Source organism: Theobroma cacao, chromosome 6 (genome assembly GCF_000208745.1).
Source record: "Theobroma cacao cultivar B97-61/B2 chromosome 6, Criollo_cocoa_genome_V2, whole genome shotgun sequence".
NCBI classification, from domain to species: Eukaryota; Viridiplantae; Streptophyta; class Magnoliopsida; order Malvales; family Malvaceae; genus Theobroma; species Theobroma cacao.
This window is the reverse complement of record NC_030855.1, coordinates 23594460-23607187: the sequence shown is the minus strand read 5'-3', so window position 1 is coordinate 23607187 and position 12728 is coordinate 23594460. Positions and strand designations below refer to the sequence as shown.

At 38.5% G+C, this 12728-nt stretch overlaps 2 protein-coding genes across 2 annotated transcripts; both read left to right on the top strand.

Moving 5' to 3' along the window:
* On the top strand, nt 3049-9094 carry LOC18596806 (putative leucine-rich repeat receptor-like serine/threonine-protein kinase At2g14440). Its single transcript, XM_007025500.2, has 9 exons — nt 3049-3321; nt 4178-5233; nt 5385-5532; nt 6404-6475; nt 6750-6821; nt 7453-7524; nt 7601-7678; nt 7854-8035; nt 8322-9094. The coding sequence occupies exons 1-9, from the start codon at nt 3252-3254 to the stop codon at nt 8441-8443; spliced, it is 1872 nt and encodes a 623-aa protein (XP_007025562.1). The 5' UTR covers nt 3049-3251; the 3' UTR covers nt 8444-9094.
* On the top strand, nt 10254-11954 carry LOC18596805 (ethylene-responsive transcription factor 12). The gene has a single exon (XM_018123277.1). The coding sequence runs from the start codon at nt 10534-10536 to the stop codon at nt 11050-11052; it is 519 nt and encodes a 172-aa protein (XP_017978766.1). The 5' UTR covers nt 10254-10533; the 3' UTR covers nt 11053-11954.

Below are 12728 nucleotides of genomic sequence, written 5' to 3'. Positions count from 1 at the left end.
CTCCTGGAGGAGTGACTCCTGCTTGAAATGTTACCGTAGCGATTAGAGTGAACACTACGAGAAGATCATTCCGTGCTTGGCTTGGGGAATCCTTGCTTTCTTCGAACTGGAAATATCTGAACCAGCTCCTGTTTATGCCAGCAGGAGGGCTTGACATTTTCTCGTATGATGAAGACGCAATAATAACTATGTTCGGTATTAAATAGAACATGGGGTTGGAATCGTTCTTCCTGATTAACTATACTTGTAATGCAAGTCAATTTGGAAATTGATGCATGGTCGACGGTCTAAGGTTTTCTGCTGACTAAGTAAGAGTCCAAAAAAAGAAGGTGGCCAACACGTGGATGACTGTTTGTGTACTAATTAAGGATCCCAAAGTTCTACACAAAAATAAATAAATAAGAATCCAAATGAAGGAAGTAAACAGTACATGGATTTTCCAGGAAATTATTTGGATTGGCATTGAACAGAAATAACTCAGAGGAAAACCAGCAGTCCAACCATCTTTAGCTGCTGCTTTTGATTTTTCCTTTTTCATCAGATGGAGGAGCAACGTAGTTTTCGCGCCATTGGAGTTTATTTCCCAGGAGAAAGCTGATCGGACTTGGAGGGCTTGCTTACTATTATGTATGGCTTGTTAAGCCAACTTTAAAAAGATCGACATCTAAGAAAAATTGGAACTTGTATTGGGTTCAAGCCCATATCTGCTGCCTGCTTGCTGTACGGTTTAGGAGACAGGTCTAACAGGCCGGTACTTGTGTTTGGGCCGCAGATAAAGAGCCATACTTCATCCACAAGTCATCCTTCTGTTTCTTTTTTTAATTTATTTTGGAAAATGGAACTTTCAATCATCCGCAAAAGTATAGCGTTTGCTACAAAGATCAAAGATTCCAAGGAATCCCAATCCGATTAATTTAATGGACAGTTAGCTGTCTGAAGTCTGAACTCAATGGAAGCAGCCAAAGTCCCAAGAGATACACAGCCTAGCAGGAGACTGACATGACGAACTTTATTAGCTTTGATGTTGAAATATAATTTAATCAAGCATGGAGGCAAACCTGTCATGGTTAAGCCTAGCATGTGTTAACCCAAACCCCCCAGGCCTACCTGCTTGGAACGCGAGACCAGAGTTCTCTCCCTCTCTCTCTCNAGTTCTCCTCCTCTCTCTCTCTCTCTCTCTCTCTCTCTCTCTCCTCCTTGTTAAAGTTCAGTAAATCAAAGTCCATCACATTCCAATTCCATAAAAAGCAACATGGACAAGGGAGGAGATTTGTTGCTTACTTTATTATAAGACTGGTTTACAAGCTTATTAGTATTTTATATACTCTTTCATATTATTGTTTAAAAAAAAAAAAGGCAAAAGGGGAAACGCTCGGTTGCTTTTACCTCATTTCGTGATTGTCCTAAGGCGAATTAGACAAAATTTCTTGTGGTCCATGCATGCATGGGAGTCAATTCCATAACCATTTATAATCTATTGTTATGTATATATCCACATAACTAAACAGACCAAACATCGTTTGCCATTACCAATAATACACCAGTAAAGAAATTATTTTATTAAAAGTAATATTATTATTTTTATCGACATGCATGATTGTTCATTATTTAAAAGATTTATATTTGATGGGCCATCGATTTTTAGTATCTACATATTATCATTTAATTATAGAGTGTTAGTTTATAAATATGTAAAGTTACAAAATTCAAAAGAAAATTTATTCTTTAAGATTTTTAATTTTTATATTAATTAATTAATTAATTAAATGATAATATATAATTTACTGATAATATATAAAATTCATATTAGGATGAAATATCAAATATCAAATATAAACCTTTAATCGAAATTATCAAATAGCAGGTGTTATTCTGTTCATAGTATGTTGTTATTAAACCAACTGCTTTACCCAACCACATTTGATGCTTATTAAATGCCCCACAAATAGCAAGGTCCTCATTAAAAGCATCAAATTATAAGATCTAACTGTTTATTATTGCAAGCGTTAGACATAGTTAATGCATTGATGGTTATATATGGTTTGCGCTTTTACTATAATAAAACTTTTTAAAATATTGAAATGTAAAATGTAAAATTAAAAGAAAAGCATAAATAGATATATCTTGTTAGTGTATTAGAGTGTATATATATATTACTTTTAAATATTAAAAAAGGGAAAATTAATTTACCATTAAAATAGCAATTATATCATAAATGCAAACAAAGTTCATCATTAAATGAACTGGTTGGTTTAAATTTAACACACGCATTCAATGCCATTGTCACCGTATTATTTCAACAGCAAACAATTTCAAATTTCCATGCAGAAGACACCATTTATTTATAATAATGAAGTCTAGCAAACTATTGCTTATAATGGGGGGGGGGGAAGAAATCCTCATTTATTTTTTCCATAAAAAAAAAATGATAGAACCAGATTGTGGCAATTGACCCGACTTCTTAGTTGAGTTGCCTGACGCTTACCTTTGGCACAGAACACTCCGCGGATTGCGCACCAATTCTTGCCTGGATATTTAGAGGTCAAAAAGTTGGAAAAATAAACTACTCCACTCTGTCTGGCCAGCAGCTTCGACCGTCCGATCAGAAGTCGAAAAATAAACCTATAAGGTTATTTACGTAAATTCATGTATCAGCCAACGAATTTTCCCATTTTTCCCTTTGAGCGATTGCACTCTTCGCCTCGTCACGTGGCTTTTGTCGTCTGCTCCACAAAGGCATATCTTACGTGGAAATAGCAAAAAAAGAATGAAAAAGTAATTGGACATAGCAACTATCTCCTCCCGACCCCCCACCCCCCCAAATCTTCCCCTTACATCACCACCAGTAACGTGTAGTGGGCCCCGCCTATTAAATCTTCACCGTCCATTAATACCGTAGCAATTCCGACGTAGACTGAAAATATGTCTATCGCCTTTTAGCGCCGTCCGATTAAAAGGTCCATTACGATTGATCAAGCTCACTGGTATATTAATATCACCTAATCTGTTTCACGAGTCAACTTAATGAGGAAAAAATTAAAAATTTTCAACTGCTTTGCTGCAAGCACGTCCCCAGCACATACTAAAACACAGGCACACACACACTCTCTCTCTCTCTCTCTCTCCTAAAAGCTAGAAAAAGAAAAAGATAGGGAGGATGTGAAATGAGGCCATAGAGGAAGAAGGAAAAAGAAAAAAAAAAGAAAAGCAGAGCAAAGGGGAAGCAAAACGAAGCTTAAGCTAAGCTAAAGATGCTGAGATTTACTCTCTTATGGCTTCTCGTTTTCTTTTTATCTCTTTCTTCATCTTCAGCTCGGCCTGGTTAGCTTCCATTACTGCTTTGCTCTTTTTTTTTTAATTTGTGATTTAATTTTGTTGTTTGGATTGGTTTTCTGGTTGCTTAGAGAGGCGGTTTGGTATTTTTCAATAGTTAGATTATTTGCATTTTGATTGAGCTCCTTATAAACGAGTCTTGATTTCTATAATTGAGTTTATGGTTCATTTTTTCTTCTGTCCATTGGCTGGTTTCTGAATTATGAACTTTTGGTTTAGCGTTGATGTCGATGAGTTGTAAGATTGACTCAACAGTAACGAAATCGGGACATATGAATTTTTTTTTTTTTGTGTGTGTGGAAATTTCAAGTTAAAAAGTGTCTGGATCAAAGTAAGAAGGTAGTTGATCGGTTTGGATCCTTTTTGAATGCGAGAAAATGTAGGAAAATGATCGAGAGCAAATTTTAATTAATTGTTTTTTATATTATGTATGACGTTTGACTGGAAGTAATGAAGGAATTAAGCTACACATTAATTAAACAAAGCAAAGGAAAGAAAACAATTCTTCAATGGCCAAACAGGGGAATGGTATGGATTGGTTGTGGATTCTGTAGGTATGCTTGTCTGCTACATGCTGCTGTGAGTCATCGCCTCTTACAGAATGTTGGTAAAATGACACTATATTGCAATCGAACTTTTTCTTGTGAAATAAGAAAACAAAAAGAGTAATGTGGAGATTTCAGGTGGAATAACTTATCATATGTGCACTACCTATTTTGCAGCAATGAATTGTAGCTTACATTTTGTGAATAAGAGAGTATTTGGTTTTCATGTTTTTTTCTTGTAATTTCTTCTTATTTAGTTGGTTTTTGATACAAAACTTAGTCATGTTTTCTTACTGCAGCACCATTTGCTATGCGCATAAGCTGTGGGGCTCGTCAAAATGTCCAAACCCCTCCAACCTATGCACGTTGGTACAAAGATTTTGCATACACAGGAGGAATTCCAGCCAATGCAACAAGACCAAGTTTCGTAACTCCTCCGCTAAAAACACTTCGCTATTTCCCTCTATCTGAAGGTCCAGAAAATTGCTACAATATTAAGAGAGTACCAAAGGGACACTATTCTGTTAGGGTCTTCTTTGGATTAGTTGCACAGCCTGATTCTGACAATGAGCCTCTATTTGACGTATCTGTTGAAGGCACCTTGATTCATTCTTTGAAATCAGGTTGGACTAGCCATGATGACCAGGTGTTTGCTGAAGCCTTTGTGTTTCTTTTAGATGGCACAGTATCTATTTGCTTCCATAGCACTGGTCATGGAGATCCAGCAATTATTTCTATTGAAATTCTTCAAGTTGATGATAGAGCATACTATTTTGGTCCAGAGTGGGGTAAAGGTGTAATCCTGAAAACAACTTCAAGATTGACTTGTGGCACATCAAAGCCAAAATTTGATGAAGATTACAGTGGGGATCATTGGGGTGGAGATAGATTTTGGCAACCCATCAGGACTTTTGGCCAAAATGCTGATGAACCTAGATCAACTGAAAGTGGCATTAAACAAGCTTCAGATGCACCAAACTTCTATCCAGAAGCCCTTTACCAAAGTGCAATTGTTAGTACTGATAGTCAGCCAGATTTGGCTTATACAATTGATGTGGAACCCAATAAGAACTACTCAATATGGTTACACTTTGCAGAGATTGATGCTTCAATCAGTGGTGCAGGGAAAAGGATATTTGATGTGCTGATAAATGGTGGCACTGTATTTGAAAACATAGATGTTGTGGACATGAGTGGGGACCGCTATACTGCACTTGTGCTTAACACAACTGTTGCCCTTAGTGGGAGGACTCTGACTATAACTCTGCGCCCCAAAACGGGTAATCATGCTATCCTTAATGCCGTTGAAGTCTTTCAGGTTATTGCTGCTGAGTCCAAAACTTCTCCAGAAGAAGGTAATGCTTGATTCTATTAATTCTGCCGACAGTTTATGCTGTATATGATAAGACCCAGTATTGGAAATTGTTCTTTTCACTGCTGATGAGCAAGGTTCTTTTTTGGAAGGTGGTAGAAACTTACTAACTTGTTAATAATTCCTGATTCTAGTTAGGGCTTTACAGGCATTGAAGAAAGCACTGGGGCTTCCTAATCGTTTTGGGTGGAATGGAGACCCATGTGTTCCCAAGGAGCATCCATGGAGTGGAGCAGACTGTCATTTTGACAAATCTGGCAGCAAGTGGTTCATTGATGGCCTGTACGTTCTTGATCTTTTGCCTTATCTTTGAGTTTTATTATTGTTTTCATATTGTCTCGTCTTTTCCATTTTCGTCTGTTCATATAATGATATTTTTGGAGGAAACTGATGCCTATGCTATGGCCTCTTCAATTGTTCTTGATATACTAGCTCCTATTTATATTTAATTTTCAGTAAAACGATGAAAAAAAAAAAGGAGAATTCTAACATAGACAATCTACAGAACAAGTGAGCATGCAAGTATCCACCTTAAGGAAGCTGTTAATGTAAACTTTTTTCAGCTTTTTGCTATCATGCTGTAGAGTTTGCATTCTTAAGCTTTAACCTATCATTCTAGCTTGTTGGTATCTTGTTCAAATAAATACTGAGAACATGTGTGATATACACAAACACAGACACACGTACACACCCAACAACCGTGTTGAAGTCTTTTGCCTTCTATCACAACCACTTCATTTATCCCTAAAAGGTCTCTCATATCTTGCATTAGTATTTATTAACACCACTGCTTGTTTAGATATTAGAAGAAAGTGTAAGTTGAAGCTGCTTCCATTTGATCTAGTTTCCCTACTATACTCTTTCCATTTGGTTTTCCCTAATCCATTCAGCCTGAATTTTCTCCGCTTTATTCATTTCTGCATCATCTGTAACTCCTAAATTTCTAGATACTGTGGATGCATGAATGACTAAATGCACCGGAAAGTGTTTCCTAGTATGGGTGAACGTGTCTACATATAGCAAATGTTTCCTAGAATATAAATGTTTTAATTGCAACCTTATGATGAGATTCATGCAAAGCTTAAAATACAGAGTCTTCATTAGTTTTATTGGTATATTATAAGTAATTGCCTTTTGATTTCTGCATGATCAGTGGTCTTGACAACCAAGGTCTAAGGGGTTTCTTGCCTAATGACATATCTAAGCTACATCACCTGCAGAGCCTGTAAGTACAAATAGTTCTCCATCACTTTCATTGCAGTTGCTTTTATTTGTTATTTTGTGCATGAATCATGGTCTAAGGACAGGTTTCTGTTTCTGCCTCGTCAGTCTGTTGTTATAGACCTTTGTAATATAGTAGCATTGTCAAAAATTATTTGCCCTTGTTTGCTTTCACAAACTGTTGCCAATTTTGAACTTATTTTAAATTTTACAATAGATGAACCTCCTATGGGCCATATATATGTTTCTCTGGTTTATGGTGTACTTGGCTTCTACAGAAACTTGAGTGGAAACACAATTCATGGGGCCATTCCATCGTCACTTGGAACAGTCACCAGCTTAGAAGTACTGTAAGTGTAGCATTATTTCTTGTTCTCCTTGAAGATACTTTTGATGGTATTAACTCCTACATTTCACATACAAGACTCTTTAAATGAGATAACTTTTAACTGTTAGGACCTGCTATGTCACTTTCATATATAGGACAACTTTTGTCTATTTTCTCCATGAATGATAGATTCTGATTAAGTTGTTCGTTCCCTTTCATTTTTAAAGACAAAAACACTACAGTGGTGGGATGAGTTTATGCAAGGACCCAAAACATTTATTCATTAGAACTTTTATTTCCCAAGTTATCTGGGACTTAATGTGGATGTGCTATTGATTAAAACAATGTAGAACTTAATGAATGTAACCTTGTTAGTATTTTCTGCATGAACATGCGACATTAGGTTTGATATAAGTCATCAAATCTAATATGTTGCTAGATCAATGATGAATCTGTTAGTTACATTCTTCTGTCAATAGCCATCATGCTTGAAAGGACGCTAAACTTTGGATGCAAGATATTTACGTTCTTCTGTCAAAGGACAAGTTGAATTTTAAGTCTAATGTAGGATTATGAAAAGCACAAATCTATTCATTTATGTTTCCATAAACTTTATACATCTTATTGATATGATGTCTGAATAAAAATTGCAGGGATCTCTCCTACAATTTCCTCAGTGATTCAATTCCTGAAAGCCTAGGACAGTTGACTGCACTACGCAAACTGTAAGATGTTCAACTGGTTGTTTAACCCTGGAATCTGAGCATATAAAGGAGTCTCATATAAGTTGTCATTTTGCAGAAATCTTAATGGCAACTCTCTGTCGGGAAGAGTCCCAGCTGCACTTGGAGGAAGGCTTTTGAATGGAGCTAGCTTCAAGTATGTTATCAGAATCTCATTAGTGTTGGTCTGAAGTGTAAACTCTATGAGGAATGAACTTGCCACGTAGTGATGATAAGTAAAGAGATACTTATATAAGATGAGAACAAGAGCATGCACGTACATTTCTGTTGTTGCAAGTTCTATACCAGATACTTACTCTAGTTGCATGCAGTTTTACCGATAATGCTGGTCTATGTGGCATACCTGGACTACCTACATGTGGACCCCACCTCTCTGCCGGTGCAAAGGCTGGCATTGGATTTGGCGCATCTTTATCTTTCTTACTTCTTGTCATCTGTTCAGTGTGTTGGTGGAAAAGGCGGCAGAATATTCTTCGAGCACAACAGATTGCAGGTTAGTACCCATTAGGATAAATCTCATAACAAATGTAACAACTTGATTTGGCCTAATAACTAGCTTGGATGTTAAAACTGTTGGCATTAGATCCCTTGGACTGGTTTAAACATGAGACATCCTTTGGTGATTAGCACATGCAAAATTGCTCCTTTTACCACAAATATGGGATGAAAAGTTAAATCACAGTTTGCAAAGCAGAAAAAACACACACACACACTGTCACACAAGCAACATTTATTGGGTTTCTTTTCCTTGTATATTTATGGTTTGTTCTCTTTTGCAGCTAGAGGTGCTCCCTATGCAAAAGCAAGGACCCAATTATCGCATGATATCCAGATGTCAAGACATCATAATCATGGCCATGCTCGGACTGCTGCTGAGAATGGACCTAGCTTGCTATCATGACTAATACTCTGCTTCTTGTTTGGGTTGCTGGATTCTCATTTATTGAGGTCCATGAATTGCCGAACCAACCTAGTTGATTTGGCCCTCACACTTTCTTTAGTTCATGATGCTGCCTATTCTTTCCGTTGGAAATCTCGACTGGTAAAAGATGCAAAAGCCCTATAGAATCACTCCTAAATGGTTAGATACCCCACTACTGACACTAAATGCAGCAAAGTGAACCATCTTGTACATTGCTTCAAATTCTTTTTCAATCAATTTTGGCAAAAAGTAATGTTGTATCATATTGAAGAACAAGTGCATATACAAAGCCTAATATGTTTTACCTAATGCCTTTGTCCCCCCCTCCCCCACCCCAAACCTTCTCTATAGTGAATTCCAAAAGGAAACCGATGTCTGCTGGCTTCATCAGGTCATGGCAGAAAGGAAACAGGGGACACTCAAAGGTGTAAGCTTATTTTAGTCGTTTGAATTCATTCTTATAGGTTCTCACATGTTCAAATTTCTTGTTTTTCTTTCTCCTTTTTTCAAGAGACTCGGTCTGTTTTTAGAGTGTTAGCAAATGTGTATGTGCAACTGGTCTGGTTTAACCGGTCCTTCCATGTTCTTGTCCCACAAATCTACACAGAAATGTTGTCGCGGTTTACTTGATGTTTGACTGTGCTGTGTGGTTGAAGGAAATTTGTTCTGCATGTTGGTCGACCGAACACACTGTCAACATCTCAATGACGTGCACATAAATTTATTTTCGGTTTTTGACTTTTTGAGGGAGTTGAATTTTGACGTCAAATTCCGTATGGAATGACGTTATGCTTGGGTGGGATAGGACTGGGGATGGATGCGTCTAAATTTCAATTGAGCTGGGTGCACAGTTGGGCTTTGCACCAATTCACCCAAAATCCATCCTCCCAGTAATTTATTGTCATTTTGTACTGAAGAAATGTGCCCCCCCTACATGCATCGAAGTCCAACACGTGTCATGATGCAACAACCTAAAAGACAGTCAAAAGCAAAAAAAAAAAAAAAACCGAAAACAAAACCAGGAAAATACCTTCACGTTACCATGTGTCAGTTACCTGCAGTCATTCACCCACATCAACCCTTCTCACCGTACAGTTTCCTCAGCTTCCACTTTACCCCTCCTTTCTCAGTTTCTCGACCCCTCACCCAACCCAACATCTGGACCACTTTTGTTTTGCCTGACTCCACGCCCTCAAAACCGAGTCAAACACGCCACCCCCCAAAATTAAACTCACTCAGTCCCCCCCAACCCAACTCGGTCCTGTCTCCTGCATCTCAGACACCTCCTTATGTACCTTCCACGTGGGGTCTGCTGTCCTCCCTCCCCCCCCCCCCCCCCCCGTCCTGCTGCCATCTTCCACTCACTACCCGACACGCCACCCCCCTGCTCTCTGATACTCTGCTAGTACCCATATTCTAATATTATATAATACATTATTAATCATACATTTGCCCCATTTTTTATTTTATATTTGTTCTACTGAATATTAGAGGCAGGCGCGGCTGAGCAGCGCCGTACAAAAGAAGTAGGGCATACGTAAGCACCGGCGCGGAGTGTAGTCACATGACAGCCTCCTCTGCTCTCACGTCCAATCAGGCGGCGGCTCTCTTGATTTTTTTTGCTTATTTCTTTTATTTTTAAAAGCATGGTCCCACTATTGTTTCCTTTGTGTTATAGGTATATGTAAGGAAGTCTTCACGTTCATGTCTATAACAAATTACAACCGTCGGATCACGTTCAAAGGAAAACCTTAGATATGATGAGAATCCAAGGGTAGGGAAAGGGTTGTCGATTGCGTTAAATAAACAAGAACAAGAACTTCTCGTGCCGTCCAGCCGACGATTACGGGTGACTGTAGTGGGTCCCTCTCTAACTTTTATACTCACAACACACTCTAGTTTCCCTCTCTCTCTCTGCCCTCTCATCAGTTCCCTCTTCTTCTTTAGAGCTTTAGGGCTTAGTTTTTCTTTTTCCTTTGTCTCACAAACAAAAAGCTGAAATCTTCTTTTCTTTTTTATTCTTCTCTGTTCCAATCTTTGGTTTGTGTTATATTTTTTTGGCTCACTTCATGGCGTCTTCCAGAGAAGGGCACTACAGGGGAGTGAGGAAGAGGCCATGGGGAAGATACGCGGCTGAAATACGTGATCCATGGAAAAAAACAAGGGTCTGGTTGGGTACATTTGACACACCAGAAGAAGCTGCACTTGCTTACGATGGAGCTGCTAGGTCTCTCCGTGGAGCCAAAGCTAAAACAAACTTCCCCGCCCCAGCTTCCGCTGCTGGCCTTTCTCTCGATCTCAATCTTCCCTCTGATAATCCCCACCATCCCCATCATCACCGTCATCATCGTTGGGCTTCAGCTTCAGCTCATCACCATCACCGCTTAGCCCTGGGTGAGTTCCTCACCACCGGGGTTCTCAAAGAAATGAAGTTCGACGCTGACTCATCATCGTCAACTAAGCCCAATGTTGTCGCCGTCTCGAATGGTCCTCCGGTGCCGGAAAATGGATCCACAGCGTCGTTTTTTGGGATGGTTCGACGTGGGTTGCCTATAGATTTGAATGAACCACCTCCTTTGTGGCTGTGAAAACCAGAAAAAGCTCTAAGCTTTCCCACTGTGAATGAGGTTTCTGTAGGCATTTTACGGCTTCCTTTATTTTTTTTTCCTTTTAACTTAACTCCCTTTATGTTGATCCCCTTTAATGGCCCTTTTTCGCTTAGGTATCTTTACTACCATTTCTTTCTTTATTTCTCTATTTTGAGAGGGGATTAAGCAACAAGAAGAATCATCAGACCATTCAAAAAGTGAAGAACCTTTGTGTACATATAATGTTTTTCTTAATTTCTATGAAACACTTCTCAGCTCTTTTTTTCTTTTCATTTATTTTATTTTTCTTCATGCATAAAATTTCTTCATCAATTTAAAACTATATCCATCGTTGATTCGACGGCATTGGGTACTTGATCAGACGGGCAAAAATATGGATTCTGATTTGCCTCCCAAGAACCATACATCCTCTTGCTATAAGGAATATTAGGTGAATATATATATATATTGATATACACCTCTATGTTGAAGCACGCGCCGATGGGATGAGAGTGGGGTTCTCATCAACTGGAGCCGGGGACTGGACTAGTGTTAAAGTGGGGCTTTTGTTGTTTTAACATGGAAAAACGCGAAGCAAGCGTGTGCGTTTTGCAATTCTTTTTTAGTTTGCTAGTCCAGAGATCTGGTTCTGATCAATTCAGCAGCCTACAGCATAGACCAACTCGCCTGTTCAAGCGCGTGTGATTTCTCTAGGGTCTCCCAACAGTACCTCATAACTCAGTTTAATGTTGGTGTGATATTTCTCTTTTTTAAAGTATAAAAAAATAAAATTGTGTTGAAGATGGATAACGTCTCTGTATTACTTTGAGGGACGTCTCTGCATTACTTTGAGGGACGTCGTTTTTATCTGGTTAAGGAAAAATGGGTGGTGGCGTTGGTCATGTGCCGGCTTTTCTGTCGCTGTCGCTCTTTTCTTGTTTAGAACACTCCGTTTTCTCGGAATATGTTTGTGGTCCATTTTATATCCTTTTGGCTTGCTGACTATAATAAGCCTCAAAACCCTACTAATTACGGAAATGTATCCATTAATTTTGTACTATGGAATAAGGTTTTGATTAGACTTTTGAGTATAAAAAATATATAAATACACTGTCAATGTATGATGAAAAGTATGCAATTGGTGTCTCATGATTGGCTTTTCTTGAGAGTGATCTTTAAACTACACATTGAAATGTATATTAGACTATTGTCTTAGCATGTAGTCTTACATAAAAAAAAAAGGGTTGGTCCAAATATTTGACGAAATTTAAGCCAGGGTTCCACTAAGCTCGGCTGTTACTCGTGGTTTGGAAGAAAGGATAAGCAGTGTTGATTTTGAGCGAGTGAGGAATCAACTCAACAACTAAAGAAAAATGTAGAAGCAAAACCCAAATCGGGTTCAAGGGCTGACTCGGTCATTATGTCAATGTACTGACAAAATGGAAGAAGTGATGTTGTTAAATCAAATCGGGCTAAGGGATGATGTGGGGAACTTTGTGCCAACAACAAAGGCAAAGCAAGTAATTTGCACAGGTGCATAGGTTAAGTAGGAGTCAAGCCAATCATGTCCTTCTGCTTTCACTATGTTGGTGCCTCCATTGACCAAACGGGTGGGAGGGCGGGCAAAACATAAATGTGATTTTAGGGAGGCGGCCTAGGGGTTAGCTTAGATGGGA

Excerpts from the sequence above, each read along its gene's own strand:
- LOC18596806 (XM_007025500.2), top strand. The coding sequence starts at position 3,252 with ATGCTGAGATTTACTCTCTTATGGCTTCTCGTTTTCTTTTTATCTCTT. Across the intron at positions 7,525-7,600 it reads TTGACTGCACTACGCAAACT|AAATCTTAATGGCAACTCTC; the intron begins GTAAGATGTTCA and ends GTCATTTTGCAG. Across the intron at positions 8,036-8,321 it reads TCGAGCACAACAGATTGCAG|CTAGAGGTGCTCCCTATGCA; the intron begins GTTAGTACCCAT and ends TCTCTTTTGCAG.
- LOC18596805 (XM_018123277.1), top strand. The coding sequence starts at position 10,534 with ATGGCGTCTTCCAGAGAAGGGCACTACAGGGGAGTGAGGAAGAGGCCA.